Source organism: Aedes albopictus, chromosome 2 (genome assembly GCF_035046485.1).
Source record: "Aedes albopictus strain Foshan chromosome 2, AalbF5, whole genome shotgun sequence".
Lineage (NCBI taxonomy): Eukaryota > Metazoa > Arthropoda > Insecta > Diptera > Culicidae > Aedes > Aedes albopictus.
Genome location: NC_085137.1, coordinates 262,564,385 through 262,581,854, shown reverse-complemented (window position 1 = coordinate 262,581,854; position 17,470 = coordinate 262,564,385). Strand labels below are relative to the sequence as shown.

General features: G+C 41.8%; 1 protein-coding gene and 1 pseudogene across 2 annotated transcripts in view; one reads left to right on the top strand and one right to left on the bottom strand.

Moving 5' to 3' along the window:
• Nucleotides 1–17,470, top strand: part of LOC109411530 (cytoplasmic phosphatidylinositol transfer protein 1) — a 171,428-nt gene that overhangs the window by 129,368 nt on the left and 24,590 nt on the right. For both annotated transcript variants that reach the window (XM_029854077.2, XM_062851690.1), the window contains one exon: nucleotides 14,590–14,711. In XM_029854077.2, coding sequence (XP_029709937.1) covers nucleotides 14,590–14,711 — 122 coding nt within the window. The remainder of the gene's footprint in view (nucleotides 1–14,589; nucleotides 14,712–17,470) is intronic.
• Nucleotides 1,096–2,815, bottom strand: LOC109405914 (uncharacterized; annotated as a pseudogene).

Below are 17,470 nucleotides of genomic sequence, written 5' to 3'. Positions count from 1 at the left end.
AGTGACAGAGTTTTTACGAGGATATCTTTAATCTTCAGGAAATCGTACAAATCGTACAGATCCATTGGTGAATAATTTAGTTTCTATGGAAAGTTTATTGCTTTTAGAAAATTATTATTGACAATGCGAGAGAAAGTTGGAACTTCGGAAGTCAATATTTCGGCGAAGTTCGGCGTCGGCATTCTAATTAGGGGCTCGCCTACGCATAAGAATTGCCTGTGTCGGCGACGCTTCAATTAGAATGCCGACGTTTTTACTTCGGCGAATTTTTGTTGGAGATATTTGACTTCACATATCGATTTCGGTCTAAAATAAATAAATATGTACAACTAGCTGTCCCGGCAAACTTTGTCTTGCCAAGCTGTGGTTGTTTGACAACTGGTAAGGTCATTGCAGCAACGCACTCTAGATTGATTTAATTTTGATCGCGCTGAATTTGTTCCCGGCTCATAAAAATCAGTACTTCATCATTTTTTGTTACGTTTCTAGTGGATTTTCGTAACTTTTTTTTACATATAAACACAGCCACCACGGATACGAATCGAACCATGCAGGACTCATGCTGATCGGTCCACCCGTTCTTGAGTTTTGTTGCCTCAAAGGAACTTCAAACTCATTTTTATATATATAGATAGATATTACCTCGAGGACTATATGTAAAGTCATCTTTCTGACCCAAAATCGCCACAGCTGTTTAGCTAGAGGGCCCATGTGGCTGAAACGGTGAACTTTCGAGCATCGGCATGACCATGAAGAGGGTATCTGGGATTTACGGTCGTTCCAGGAACTTTTCGTTCACTCAACAGAATACAAATTTTTGCTAAAATTAAAAGACTGCATCAATGATCTGTAGAGTAAATAGCTGGAAAACTGTTGACAAGGAACCAGCTAAAGATTTCATTAGTCTTCCTTGAAGAAATGTGTAGGAAACAGGTATCTTAAAAGAAATTTACTAATGAATGGGCCTATATTTTACCAGCAACCTACATCATTTGCATTTTTAGCTTTATTTGCAGATAAAACTGCATAATAAAAATTAAAATAGCGTTATCTACTTTGACAACTCATTGATTTGGCTATTAAATCATGGATTACACAGTTTAGAGAAACATTCTTAGTTTCTGTGGGCATGAATTTTATACCTATTTGTATAAGTTTACTTAAGTTTTAGCCCATCGCCTTTTGGCCGTATTAAAATTTGACCATTAATCGAGTTCCCTGACTTTCCAGGAACACAAATAAATTCACTGATTTTCCAGATTTTCCCAGGTAGTCGACACCCTTTTTAAGGTTTCTACATAGAAAATATGCTCATGTACGAGTCCTTATAAAAATAAAAGTATAACAATAATAGTATAGGATCTTGTACCATTTGGGCAGGTGTACCTATCTTGGGCACTTGCCGCTATAACTAAGTCAATTTCAAACCGATTGATTTGAAATTTTGTATAGAGTTAGGCACGTACAGTATCTAACTCTGTACAAAAATCGGTTTTAAATTGACTTAGTTATAGCGGCAAGTGCCCAAAATAGGTACACCTGCCCAAATGGTACAATACCCTACCTGACGAGATCACCCATCGCAACAGTCCTATGCAGAAATTCACCAGAACCGCAATTGTCTCATGGGTCAAGTGCGCCAAAACCAACAGGCAACTCTGCGAGATTATCACATCCTGCGCGAAATTCAACGACGTCCTCATCCAATTCTTCATGGTTTTCCCGTTCCGATCCATCCGTGTCTCCTCGTACTGAATCCGCAAAAACCGGCCAGAATCAGCAAAATTTGATCCGCCCAGAACTACCGCCGCAGCTTTTCCTCGTCGAACGTTTTCGTATTACGTCACATTACGAAAGGACTCCGCTTTTCTTCTTCACGAAGGTCAAGCCACGGAGGTGTTTATGCGGCCTAGCCACCCGCATCGAAATCTTCCTCATGATATACTCCCTCCGCCAAAGTACCGGCGAGTTCTGCCGCGACCTGGCATGATCAAACGTTTCCTGCATGATGCCGCGCAGCTAATATAGGATAATTTACCACCAGAATGACTGGCTCACATAGCTGCTTCTTGCAGTCCCCGCTGACCCTGCTTCCAAACCATACTGGAGGCTGCTAACTAGTTCCGGTGGAATTCGTCGCTGGGGTAGTGCCGCCTAGCTTCGTCGTCAGATTTGCGCTCGGGTTGTTGATGGCGATGATTACCGCAGGGTGACACAAGTTTTTCCAACCACCTTCACGCGCGGACATGGTGGATGTTTGATTTTGCAAAAGTAACGAGAATTTATGATTATTTAACCGGATAAACATTCCGCAAGTATGTACTCATTGCCTACCTGCAATAATAAAACGTGCTCCTGCCCACACGACACAGCCTTTCGTCAGTAAATTTCAACAGAATTCATTTAAAACGTAATAAAATACCTTCCTGGATAATCTCCAAAACTGCAATCACGGTTTTTTGGCGTTCGAGACAGACCAACCCGATGTTCTAGAGGAGGCTCGCCTTCACAGTCTGTAACTTCCCGGCGGAAATCCTGGTATATTTGGGAATAACAATAGAATATTTCCGAAATTTCAGCAGCAATCAATGCAATAATCAAAAATTTCGGCAAAACCAAAACAAAACTGATGCTGGCACCTTGGCTGGCATTTGTACTGGCAGTTGCACGTCAGCTGTCATTTTTGACAACCAATCCAGTACAAAAATGCTGCCACTAGTACTGCTTATTCTAGTATAGCCTGCACTCGTACACGCTTATCTACAATTATGCGGTACACGAGAAAATCGCCAGTGTTCCCTCCCGGTTATTCTCCCTGGTATTAGTAAGAGCGTCAATGAAAATAATGAAAAAATTAAAAAAAAACATCAATGTTTTCATGATTCAGCGATGAACAAAATTATTTCAATTTATTTATATTTTTACTTCCTATATCCAATTAAACAATTTTAAAAGTTTTCAGTAACCTACTTGTACATGATAAACTTGTAATGATCAATTATCTGTGGATTAATGATACTTGAAAATTATTATCCAATGTTTTAATACTCTTTTGCAATTAAAAGCAACTCTACAGAATTTAAACATTTTCGTTGGCCAATAAAAATATGCCAACATACAATTTTAAACGTACACAAATTTAAGTGTTAAAGGCAGTTCAATAGAAAACGGTTAGCTACAACGTAAAAAGAAAAAAAAAATGAATGCTTTTTAAACATAACGCAACTCATTTTAAAAACGTTTTAATCATCCTTTTGTGGCATTTACTTTTAATGTATTTGAAAAAAATAGTATTTGCTGTAATTGAAAAAAATAGAATTTACGGTTTTCGAAATTTCCTGTAGCTACAAAATGTTGCTTCAGTAATATTTTAGTCCAATTTGAATTAAAAGATTTTTATTCTGTTCTGGGCTTATCAAAATTTTATTACGTCAAAATTGTTCATAAATAATAGATCACCCGTGGGACAGAAAATTCTAAACGTTAAAAATATTTCATATTTCTCATTAAAATCAAAGGGAATGACATATCTTTTTCTAACCGGAAAATCAGCGTTTACCCGTTCCTAACCGTCGTTAGCCGCTGCTAACTGAGCAGCAGTTAAACGCGGTTAACGACGTTTAGCAACGGATAAATACGGATTTTCCCGGTTAGCAAAGGAAGTGTCATTTTCCCTGATTAAAATACATCCTCATATTTGCAATAACAAAAAAAATAATTGTTAACACCGCGCGCGGCCCACTGTCGCTCACCAATACCATGACGGAGCGGTGGCATACCTCTAATGTTGTTGCCGATTTATGTCATTGCGCTTCAATGCTTGGGCAGATAAGGAAGGGTAGATAAATAGCATTACAATAACAAAAACAAATAGAAGACAGTGAGAAGTTAGATAAACAGCCATTTGTAAATATCGGCAAAGTTGGTTTGTTAGTTAGAAGGTGAAAAAGTAGTGAAATTTGAGGCGAATTTAGTGAATTTGATGAGGAAAAGGAGACAAGCTTTCGGATAATTGTAAAGAAATTTGTTCAAGGTAAATAGTTATTCTTTATTTAAGCTGTTTCGATCTGTTTTGAAGGTTCCCAAATTGGCGAATCCAGTGGCCGGTTCATCTCGACGGTATCCTAGAGGTAGAGAAATCGGAATTAAATACACTGAGGAGTAGTTGGAGAACATTTTCGGAGAAAAGCTTGAGAGAAAGTGAAGGAAGGATTAGCTCTACGGAAGTGGTTGTAGTGTGCGAGGGAAGCAACCAAATATTGTGAGTAAATGATGAACGAAAAAGTGGATGAATAATTAATAAAACTATATTTACAGTTTGAGCTACCACAAAATAAACGTTGCTGCAAAAAATTGGTTCTAATCCGAACAAACTCAAAAATATTTGAGCACGGATTAACCCTTGAAGCGCCATGGCCGATCCAAACGCAAAGGATCTTGACTTCACCGAAACTCCGTGCGCAGCATGTGATGATGTGTCCACTGAAAACGAGCGGATGATTGGTTGTGATGGCTGTCAGCAGTGGTTCCATATTCGATGCGTCGGTATAACGTCCGAAGCAGAGTTGGAGAAAAAGTGGTTCTGCGCAGACGATAAATGTCAACAAGCCAAGAAGAAGAAAAAGACGAGTCGCGCCAAGAAAAACGGTGACGAGTCGGACCGTTCCAGCGTCAAATCCGACGCGGCACTCACTCTGGAGCAAAAGCTAAAGGCGATGGAGGAGGGTCAAAAGCGTCAGGAGCAGGAAATGGATGCGGAAATGATATTGAAGCGGAAAGAAAACGAAATTAGGCAGTCGTTGGAGCGAAGACGGATGTTGCTGGAGAAACAGATGCGCGAAGAGGAAGAAGAACGGGAGAAGCAGTTGCAGGAAGAGATTCTGCGGGAACGAAGAATGCAACTAGAGCGTATGCGAGCCAGGCAGCGTTCGTTCGAAGCAAGTATGAAGAGCCTGGACGACGAAATGGCCAAGCTGAAATGCTCTTCGGAGAAGCAGAAGTTGAAGCAAGATGCCGATGTTGGTGAAGGAGTATCTGGAGCAAATAGAACACCGTTACGCAACCCGGAGGTTGGAAAGCTGACGGAGCAAAATGTGGAAAAATTGAAGAACACCCGAATCGAAGGATCCGAAGAAGAAACTGATACCGATGACGACGATGAAGGAAGTGATACCGATGACTCCGACGAAGAAGACAGTGCCTCTGGTGAAGAATCCAAAGTTTCGTCGGTTGGAAAAGCAAGTCGGATCGAGTTAAGCGGCAAAGCCAGGCGCAACATCGACAATCTGAGCCAACACGGGCTGGGGCAGCCTCGACTTGGGCCTACCAAGGTGCAACTGGCGGCGAGAAGCGCGATAAGCAAGAAGTTACCCACCTTTTCCGGGAAACCCGAAGAATGGCCGCTCTTCTATGGGACATATCAAGCGTCCAATGAAGCCTGCGGTTACACCGACGTGGAGAACTTGGTGCGACTGCAGGAGTGCTTGAAAGGACCGGCACTTGAGATGGTCCAAGGTCAGCTACTGCTTCCGAAGTCAGTTCCGAAAGTAATCGTCAAGTTACGCCAGCTGTACGGTCGACCAGAACAACTACTGCAAAGCCACCTGGAAAAGGTTCGTCGACTAGAACCGCCGAAGGCAGGGAAGCTAGCCAGCTTCATACCATTCGGCACGGCGGTAGAGCAGTTGTGTGAACACCTGGAGGCGGCCGATCTAAAGCAACACTTGGTGAACCCCTTACTAGTTCAGGATCTAGTGGATAAGTTGCCGGACAATGACAAGCGTGAGTGGGTACGCTTCAAACGAGGTAAGAAGAAGGTTACGCTCCGGACCCTTACAGACTTTCTGTCGGAAATTGTGTCGGAGGCATGCGAAGCGAATGTTAGCTTTGAGTACAAACCAGTGAACAAGCCCATCGGTGAAGGGCGACCCAGTGCCGGAAGCAGTAGATCGAAAGGAGCGATGTTCAACCACAGCGAAGTAGAAAGCCAGACGTACGAGCCGCCAACCGGTGGTGTAGAACGGAAACATTTGAAGCCGTGCAGAGTCTGCAATCGTACTGACCACCGTTTACGGTATTGCCAGGATTTCAGGAATTTGGCATATCCGGATCGATTGAAAGTAGTAGAACAGTGGAAGCTGTGTCAGGTTTGCTTGAACGAACATGGCGCGGCACAATGTAAGTTCAAACTACGCTGCAACGTCGGAGAGTGCCGACAAGCACACAATTCCCTCTTGCATCCCATAGACAGTGTTGTCGGTACCAGCGCTCATATCCGGACAAAGAGCGTGATGATGTTCAGGATGATACCGGTCCGTCTGCACTGCGGAAACAAATCGATCACGGTGCTAGCCTTTTTGGATGAAGGCGCGTCGGTGACGCTCGTTGAGAGGAGGCTTGCAGATCGTTTAGGAGTAGTCGGTGTCCATGAAAAATTAACCATCCAGTGGACGGCCGACATCGAGCGTGTAGAGCGTAACTCTACGAGGACAAATGTATGGGTGTCGGCTATAGGAGGTGAGGACAAGAGGTTGCTAACTGCAGTCCATACTGTCAGCAAGTTGATGTTACCAGCGCAGACACTAGACGCGAAAGAGTTGAGTCAACAGTACAGTCACCTTCGAGGGTTGCCGATTTCCTCTTATAGTGGACGTCCGGAAATGCTGATCGGGTTAAACAACCTGCACTCTTTTGCCCCACGCGAAGCAAAGATCGGCACAGTCGCTGAACCGATCGCAGTAAGGTGTCAGCTCGGATGGACGGTGTACGGGCCGAAGCTATCATCGACCGCAGCGGCAGTCAACGGATACATGAATGTTCATCAAGGCGTCACCAACGAAGACCTTCATGACCTCCTGAAAAACCACTACGCTGTAGAAGAGTCGGTGGTGACTGTTCAGCTTGAATCTGCCGACGAAAAAAGAGCTCGTGAAATTTTGGAACGAACTACCAAGCGTGTCGGAGATCGTTTTGAAACCGGTCTATTGTGGAAGACCGATGATCCATCGTTTCCGGACAGCTACCCGATGGCCCTTCGTCGACTAAAGCAGTTGGAGAAAAAGCTGGAGAAGAATTCGAGTTTGCAGCAGAATGTCCGCACGCAGATTGTGGAATACCAGAGAAAAGGCTACGCTCATCTAGCAACCCCGAACGAACTTGCAGTTGCGGACCCCAATAAGGTATGGTATCTACCACTGAACGTTGTGCTAAACCCAAAGAAGCCCGACAAGATACGTCTGGTATGGGATGCTGCCGCTACCGTCCAAGGTATGTCTTTGAATAGTCAGCTATTAAAAGGGCCAGATATGTTAGTTCCGTTGGTATCTGTGATAGTGGGATTCCGTGAACATCGAGTGGCTATAGGTGGCGATCTGCGGGAGATGTATCATCAAATCAAGATTATTGACGAGGATAAACAGTTTCAGCGATTCCTTTTTCGAGACGACCCACAGGAAACCCCTCGAGTGTACATCATGGACGTCGCTACATTTGGGTCGACAAGTTCTCCTTGTTCGGCGCAGTATGTAAAGAACTGCAATGCGGAAGAATACGCTGAACAGTTCCCGGAAGCAGCGGCGGCAATCGTTAAGCGTCATTACGTGGACGACTATTTCGACAGTGTCGACACTATCGAGGAAGCAATCAGTCGTGCGAAAGAAGTGAAGTTTGTCCACCAAAAAGGTGGATTTGAAATCAGAAACTGGGTTTCCAACTCACCGGAAGTGCTCCAAAGTCTAGGTGAACAGCAACAGGTTTCAACAGTCCACTTCGCTGAAGATAAAAGCTCTATACAGGAGCGAGTGCTCGGAATGATTTGGAACCCTCAAAGCGATGAGTTTTCTTTCTCCACAAAATCCCGAGAACAACATCTACCATACTTCAGCGGTGAAAAGCGACCGACAAAACGTGCGGTGCTTAGCTGCGTCATGGGTTTTTTTGACCCGCTGGGTCTGTTGGCGCCATTTACGATTCATGGAAGGATCATCGTTCAGCAGTTATGGCGTAGTGGATGCGAATGGGACGAAGCTATCGACGACGAATGTTGGGAAATGTGGAAGCGTTGGATTGGTCTTCTGCCGGAGGTAGAAAACATCCGTATACCCAGATGTTATCTTGGACGCCACTCGTACTCGGAAGCTGAATCGGTTGAAGTACATATTTTCACGGATGCCAGCGAACATGCGTATGGGTGTGTCGCATTCCTTAGAGTAAACATCGGAGGAGTTATTAGGTGTTCTCTGGCCATGTCTCGATCAAAAGTAGCACCGTTGAAGAAGCAGTCTATTCCACGTTTGGAACTAATGGCAGCGGTTCTTGGAGCTCGTATGAGTAGGACAATGACAGATACACATTCGCTAAAAATAAGCCGGTGTGTGCTGTGGACAGATTCACGGACGGTGTGGAGCTGGATCCGAGCTGACCAACATCAATACAAACAGTTTGTTGCATTCCGAATTGGAGAAATATTGGAGTTGACACGAGCATCGGACTGGCGATGGGTTCCCACCAAGCAGAACCTGGCGGACGTGCTGACAAAGTGGCAACATGGAACATTGAATAGTGAGAGCGAATGGTTCAGAGGTGCACCGTTCCTTTACGAGCCAGAGGACCAATGGCCAACCCTCGATGTACCGATAGAGAAGACGAGCGAAGAAGCTAAGGGGTTTGTGTCCTTTCACTGTGTAGTCGATGTCGACCGATGCTCTCGTTGGACAACACTGCAGAGAGTGACAGCATACGTAATTAGATTTATCGAAAACTGCAAACGCAAAGTAGCTTCCCAACAATTGGTCACCGTGCGAGCTTCGAAAAATCAACAGCGTATGATCCTTGCGCAGTTGCCGTCAACCCAACGTTCATTGGAGAAGGAGGAGCTTCAAAAAGCAGAGGTCCTACTGTGGAAGCAAGCACAACACGATAGGTTTCCAGATGAGATAAGTCTTCTATCAAAAAATCTGAACAAAAAATCTGGTGGCATTTTGGATTCGGTGAAGAAGACGAGTTGTCTTTATAAATTGTCGCCGGTGCTAGATGATGACGGAGTTCTTCGAATGGGAGGCAGAATGGAAATGTCTGAGGAAATGCCTTTCGACAAAAAGTTTCCGATCATCCTACCTCGGAAACATGCGACGACAGCAAAAGTGATCCAGTTCTACCATGAGAAGTTCGCACACGCAAATCGGGAGACAGTAACGAACGAGCTTCGCCAGAGATTTTGGATTCCAAATATTCGCACTGCGGTACGCCAAGTTGTAAATGAATGCGTCTGGTGCAAGGTGTATAGGTGTCGTCCACAGCCCCCGTTGATGGCTCCACTTCCAGCTGCACGAATGACGGCCTACGTCCGACCTTTCCACTCGGTGGGCGTTGACTACCTGGGCCCAATTGAAGTAACGGTTGGACGCAGAAAGGAGAAAAGGTGGGTTGCAGTTTTTACATGTCTGGCCATACGCGCTGTACACCTGGAAATTGTCGCAAGCTTGTCAACGCAATCCTGCCTTATGGCCATCCGTAGATTCAGCTGTCGGCGAGGTGTTCCAAGTGAAATCTATTCGGACAACGCAACGTGTTTTAAAGGAGCCAACAATGAAATGCGAAGAATCCACGGAGAGTGTTCTGATAGAGTCGTGACCGCTGCGACAGCATGGCATTTCAACCCGCCTGCTTCGCCGCACATGGGCGGCATCTGGGAGCGGATGGTGAGGTCCGTAAAGGAGGCGATGAAGGCATTGGATGATGGGCGGACATTGTCAGATGAAGTACTGATAACCACCATTGTTGAAGCGGAAGATATGATCAATGCACGACCGTTGACATATATGCCACAAGAACCGACTTATGGAGAAGCGATCACACCGAACCACTTCCTTCGTGGGTCGGTTACCAGCGCTGACACGATAGTAGACGAGACAGTGAACACGGCATCGTCTTTACGTGATTCATACAAGCGTTCCCAACAACTAGCGAACCAGATGTGGGAGAGATGGTTGAAAGAGTACTTGCCGTTGATCAACAGGCGTACCAAGTGGTTCGAAGACAAGGAGCCGATACAACTGAATGATCTAGTTTTTCTAGTGGATGGGAAGCACCGAAAGAATTGGATTCGAGGAATTGTGGAAGACGTGATACCAGGACCTGACGGACGAGTAAGGCAAGTGATCGTACGCACAGGCCAAGGATCGTACCGGCGAGCGGTTGCGAATTTAGCGGTGTTGGAGATCAGATAGTAAAACCTGGATTTCTGAGGAATCACAGGATGTTACGGGCTGGGGCGTGTTAACACCGCGCGCGGCCCACTGTCGCTCACCAATACCATGACGGAGCGGTGGCATACCTCTAATGTTGTTGCCGATTTATGTCCTTGCGCTTCAATGCTTGGGCAGATAAGGAAGGGTAGATAAATAGCATTACAATAACAAAAACAAATAGAAGACAGTGAGAAGTTAGATAAACAGCCATTTGTAAATATCGGCAAAGTTGGTTTGTTAGTTAGAAGGTGAAAAAGTAGTGAAATTTGAGGCGAATTTAGTGAATTTGATGAGGAAAAGGAGACAAGCTTTCGGATAATTGTAAAGAAATTTGTTCAAGGTAAATAGTTATTCTTTATTTAAGCTGTTTCGATCTGTTTTGAAGGTTCCCAAATTGGCGAATCCAGTGGCCGGTTCATCTCGACGGTATCCTAGAGGTAGAGAAATCGGAATTAAATACACTGAGGAGTAGTTGGAGAACATTTTCGAAGAAAAGCTTGAGAGAAAGTGAAGGAAGGATTAGCTCTACGGAAGTGGTTGTAGTGTGCGAGGGAAGCAACCAAATATTGTGAGTAAATGATGAACGAAAAAGTGGATGAATAATTAATAAAACTATATTTACAGTTTGAGCTACCACAAAATAAACGTTGCTGCAAAAAATTGGTTCTAATCCGAACAATAATAGTGATGGGATAAATAAACGTTGTAGCAACTCTTTGAAATTTCATTTCACTAATAAATTATGAAGATTCGTCAGAAGTTGAAAGCCGATCAAGTTTAAATATTTTTTAAATGTACAGATTTGCTGTTTGGAAAAAAAGGCATCTCAAAATAAACAAATAATCCAAGAAAATTATTTACTTAATGCCGAAAAGAAAATCATCATTCCTACCAAAACAACCCTAATAAACGAACACCATACACGGACCGTACTGTAGACGGTTCAACAATACCACATACTGTTCTAATTGTATCCCGAATGGGTGGTTAAGCACATTTTATGGTTATCGTTTATGCGGGAAAACCACGATACAAGTTCAGCGATATGCATGTATGGGTAAAACTAGCTTTGTACCTGCTACACCGAGCTCAATCTGGGTGTAGCATTTTCTTGCACCGGTGCCAATCGAGTGGCGCGATTTCCTACTGCAAATGCCACTGGCTACTGGTACCTTTTGTTGCGTCCGTTCGTCACAGCTAAACAGACGTAACACTCTTCAAAACGGCTTGGTACATGCATTTAACAATCAATTCAAATTTCATTTGATTTGCGCGATCGTTCCACCAGATGCGCTAGTGTTCGATCGCTTTGACGTTTGCCAGTGTACACGTTGCTGAATGATGCAAACGAAAATTACAGGCAATTTGTTTAGTAGTGTGCGTATCAGCAAAACGTCAAATCGAAATCCATCATAGCCGACAGTGTCGCGCGCAATTCTACCAACAGGTGGCAGTGTGCTCATGAAAATTACACCGGGCAAAAGTTGTTGATGAATTTCCTCTAAGAGTTACGTCTGTTTGTCTGTGCCACTATCGTCTATCAATTGAACTGAATTCACGATGCGGCATGCGCAGCTCTTTTTGTATGTTCGCTTTTGTCGTTCATTCTAGCTGTCCACTAAGTTGGCCAATCAGAAGGCTCATTTTTTTCGCTTCAATCATTCTCTCCTCTCTCTATTACTACAGTACGGTTATCAAAAAAAAAATGAGAGAGGATCGCGGATGATGTACACATTTAAATTCAGAAATTGATCTCGGTAATGGTTTACCGAGAATCCAACAGCTGATATCTCGGTAAAATATTTACTGATTATCGGTAAAATTTTTACCGAGATTTCGGTGAACCATTACCGAGTCTCGGTGAACTTTGCCGAGATTTCGGTAAAAAGTTGGATTACCGAGATCTCGGCAAAGTTTTAACGACATCTCGGTAAAACTTTTACCGAGATTCAGTGAAAATTATCACTGGATTCTCGGCAATTCGTTTGCTGAGGTCGGCGATATAATTTAAGTGTGTAAGAACACCCAGATCATTCTACCAAATCCCCTATTTTATAAAGGTATTGAAGTTTTCAATTCGATGCCTATACATTTAAAACTAGCACCAACATTATCACGGGTTAAGAAACTATGTATTTCACACGTCAAAACTGCCTTTTGAACAGCTACCCTGTCGATTTTTTTAAATACTTGACTAGATTTGTATCGCGACAAAGTTCCTGCAAACGGAATTTTTTTTTGAAAAAAATTGTAAAATACTATCTATTGATGCACCAATAAACAATAATAACCTATGTTCACCTCGATGATGATTGTGGAATTTTATTGTATTATGCCTCTCGAGAAAAATCAGATTATGGTGATTATCTGCCATAACAGCGTCACCAGATTCCAATAGAATTCAATCCCATTATATGGGATTTGACAGCAAGCACATTCATCTCACTCAGCTACTCTTGCCGTTTATCACAAATAATACAAATTCAATCAAAAAACATCTGTCACTACGTGAAATCCACGTGCTTTTGTTTTGGGCATGGGCGGGAACATATTTCCTTTTGTTTTGCCTTGCAAGTGTCACTGCGACTGTATGCCTTGCGAGCGTACGAACGCCGCCGGACTCTAATAAAAGATAAGCGCGACAATATTGACGTAATTTATTATTGACCAATCCAGATGTCTGTGTGGTAGTGGTTTGTGTTCAAATTTCCTGTGTTAAGAATTTGTAAGAACTTTGTAAACAACTTTTGTTCTCCCGTATATGGATAGGCTTGCATTAGGTTTCGTGAGATAAAATTTGGAGAACTCAATATGCCAATTTTTCAAAATTCGGTGGCTTTTGCGCCACTCTAACGAACGAGAGACCACCGGTTAAAATCTAGGTTTGCCCGACTAATGGGACGACTCTACTCTCAAGGGCTTTCTCGAACGGCCGCTGACTCGACTAAATCCCCAAACGCACTAAATCTAGCACACAAAACGTACGAACTGAAACAATAACGGATTGACACCAAATCCGAATTAACATAAAAAATTTAACATTTAGGGGTTGCTGAAGTGAATTTATTTAAATGAAAAAAAAACGATAAAACTAAGAACATCAAACAAAATTCGTTCTAACGTATATTATTTTTCACAATATGCTCGTTAAATGGTTTATGGTTTATGTGTTTTATCATGGCCATGATTGACGTACCTGCGCAGGTTTTCTTCGTTGTTGGTGGTTCTCTTGGACAATCGTCGACGATACGCTCTCCTTTTCTTCGCCGGATTATAAGGGCGGAGGGGGAGTGTCGGCGGTCCGGTACTCTGCCCGATCGACTACAAACCGCACACGGGTAGGCCGGATTTTATCCCTACTCTCCGTTTGACTGCGAGCGAAAATGGCTCAAAGCCGGAATAAAAAAAAGTCCTGGACGCTTTTGTACAACAAATCAACGCACAGGGAACAAAGTCATTTTACAAGACTTAAAACTGGCAGAAGATTGCCGGAGCTCTCTTCTGTTAACCAGCCGACTGTAGCTTAAAGTTCATGCATAGTCTATGAAGGTTTGAGCCTCGCGCTTTTGTAATTACTTACCATATGGAATATTTGTACTGTTGAAGAATTCTGTAGATATTGTTCGTGTAGTTGAAAATCGGAATTTTTGACACGCGAAAATCGACTTATCTCCTAAATCGTGTGTCGGACGTACGTCGGGTACAGTGCGCTGGATAGAGGGCCAGGCCCGCTGTCCAGTGCACTACGTCCGACGTTGGATTTCACGTATGGATTTTGAGAAAATTCGATTGTCGGATGTGGGGAAACTTCGGGTTTCAACCGCGACGACAATAAGTAGTGAGTTGTCTATTCGAATGTCTGGAATTTCTTGAGAATGAGAATATTGCCGACATTGTCAAAACATTGCGCAAACGATATCAATACTCGCAATATTTTTTTTAATTTTCTCATTTTTTATGATCAGTAGTAACGCCTGAAAACATCTGTAGTTGAGAGCAGCATTATTTTAAAACTATGTTTTGCTGTGCAGTATGACAAATTATAATAGTTTATATCTGTAAAAATAATCAGATCGTATTATTTAAGTTTGCAAATCTGAATACATTGATTATAATTAATAATTATCTTAAAGATATATCGGCTACCACAAATCTTTGTAGGGGTATGTGGCGGAAGTATGTAGTTAATTATTCACAAAAACCGTTTTTATGCCAAATGTCCATTATTCCGAACGTCGTTTATGCCAAGTGTTTCTTATTTTTAATAGCCAAACGTACCGAACACGAAAAAACATCAAATTTCAAATGTTTAATGGTAACGATTGTGGTCTATCATTGCTAGGAAACAGACCCTGGATGGCCAAAGTTAATGCGAATAAGTCCACTACTAGATTGGAATTGTTCCGATATCTGGGAATACATTCGGCAAAACGAAGTGCCTTATTGCAGTTTGTATGACAGAGGGTAAGTAGTTGTTTTGGGGAGACACTAGTTTTCCCAAGCCGAAATATCACAAAAAACATTATTCAATCCACCTATGGTAAACAGAATTCTTCTTACACACATTAAAATTATTGCTTTATTCGGGCTTTATTAATGGTACTTAACATATTTATTTTGTGTGATTGTGGTGACTTTTGGTCATTCAACAAAATATTGTGGATTTGACACTAAATTGGTTTCCAGAATAGCATCATTGGCCTTTAGGTTAAAGCACCAGATACTCCGTAGAATCTTGTATGGAATGCTTAAAAAATAGCATATTGTATCTTTTGTTAACTGCAAACAGATCTTGAATCGACTAACAAATAGATAAAAAAAAATAATCGAGATGCACGTTATCTTATATCTCTTAATCAGACAAATTATATTGCTGCGAACTACTTGATATTCGGGATTATGGCTCGAAACCAAGCGTTTTTTATACTTCCGGGGTAATGGCTTCCAGTCTGTTGCAATTAGAAATGAATGATTATGCTTGGATGAAAACATACAAATCCGTTTTTGATTCTTATGGTGTAAAAAGGACAAAAAGATTTATCTACCATTGTAATGAATTTTGGCCATAGTGAGATATTTTGGCTATTTGTTATTTTTACGCCTAGTTGTTCTCATTATAATTTGATCGCAATAATAAAATCCATAAATTTTCAACAGGAACAAAAAAGAAAAAGTAATTTTCCTAAAAAATCATGAATATGACCTGATCAGCACTGTGCTTCTTTTTGACCAGTGATTATTTCAATTAAAAAAAACTATTTTTGCCTGTTCTTGCGTTTTTTTTCACAATATGGAAGCTGTCATTCAACATACTGTTAATGTTCATAAAAAATAGAACTAAATCTTTTTAAAATTCTAGTACATTCAATTAATTCTTATTGGGTAGAGCAGTTGCCAGTTTCGCCCCAAATACATGCGATACCGTCGCAACAAATAGTTTCCCTAAACCTAAACCGGTGTCGGTACGCTAGCAATGCTTTTTTTACTAATCTTACTAACAGGATCTTAGAGAAACTATGATTTTGTGAATTTACCAGCTACTTGTATTTTCTACCGGTCGCTTCAGTATGGCCTCCAAAGCCGTTTTATAAAGAGTAACTTAAAAATGATTTTAAACATTTTTATTGTATGCACTATTCCTCGTTGCCACTAGCTTCTCAGCGACATTTATTTTTTGACAATCAAGTTGATTTTTATATGAATACGGCTACTTTGTAACGGCTACTTATACTACAGGAATCACACTCGTATCACATGTCTGTCCGCGGTATTAAGTAACCGGTAGAATACAAGTAGCCGATAAATCCACAATACACTATTCGAGCCTTCTAAAAAAAACAGTCCAGGTCTTTTTACGCGGTTTCTATTTACGCGGCTGCGTTAATGAAAACTCCATACATTTTTTTTCATCGTTTAATTTTTACATGATTCGTCGAGAAATGGTGCGATTTTTTTTAACTTTCGAACTTCGTTTTATGTGGTTACATATCCCCCGCGTTAAAAAACCTGACTGGATATTGTAGTATTTATATGTTCGCAAATAATCTTTAATTCGACCTAGAGCCATTTGCAGCATTAATGGGGCACGTTCGGTGTAGTACTAGATTTGTAGTAATGAGCTGAATTTTGGTATGGTGAGAAGGTCAATTCTCCGTTTCTGCAATAAAATGGTGCAAAAAGCGTGGGTATTATGATTCCTTGCCTAATTTGATGCTGTTTGAGCAACACTTTGGATAACTATGTTGTTTATGTTGCAAGAAATGAAGAAAACAACAACACTGTTGCCCAAAGTTTTGCTCAAACAGCATCAAATTAGGCAAGGAATCATAATACCCACGCTTTTTGCACCATTTTATTGCAGAAACGGAGAATTGACCTTCTCACCATACTAAAATTCAGCTCATTACTACAAATCTAGTACTTCATCGATCTGCCCTATTGTAGCTCATGTAAAGCAAATAAAATTATAAAAATCTGATTTAATCCACCTACACAGCTAATCGCGTTCGGTAATTTTTACCGAAATCTCAACCGCTGAGCGATCGGTAATGGATATTTAACGAAATTCTGTAAAAATTTACCAAATTTCGGTAAAATGTTATCGTTTATCTGTCAAACTCTAACGAATTTCGGTAAAAGTTGCTACCTTTACCGATTTTTTCCTGTAAAACAAACTTAACGGTTGAGATTTCGGTAAAACATTACCGAAGTCGGTGATTTTTTGTAACTGTGTATAGTGAACAGAACCTTTCTTACACTTATTAAAATTATTATTGTACTACAGTAATGCGGGCAAAAGTTCGCACCTAACAGTCTATCAAATAACTATTGAACAAAAAGAATATAATATCGTTTTTTTCTCGTTAAACGAGTCCCTATCATGTTACCTTCGAAACATACATACATTTATTTGTTCTACATCACATTTAAGACAAGACATAATCAACACTAGTACGCCACAATGAGCCTCTGTACGAATTTGCCCTGTCCTGCTCACTCCCACAGAAAATTTGAAAACAGCGCGCACAGTAAAAGTCACATTTGACTTTTACTGTGCGCGCTGTTTTCAAATTTTCTGTGGGAGTGAGCAGTACACCAGATTCGTGCAGAGGCTCATACTCGTTTTGTGGCTGCCGCTCTTCATCCTCGGACGCGCCCAATGCTCGCTACCCAAGTAACCGTGAAGCCGTATATAAGTGCATCAATTCTGCCATATATTGATA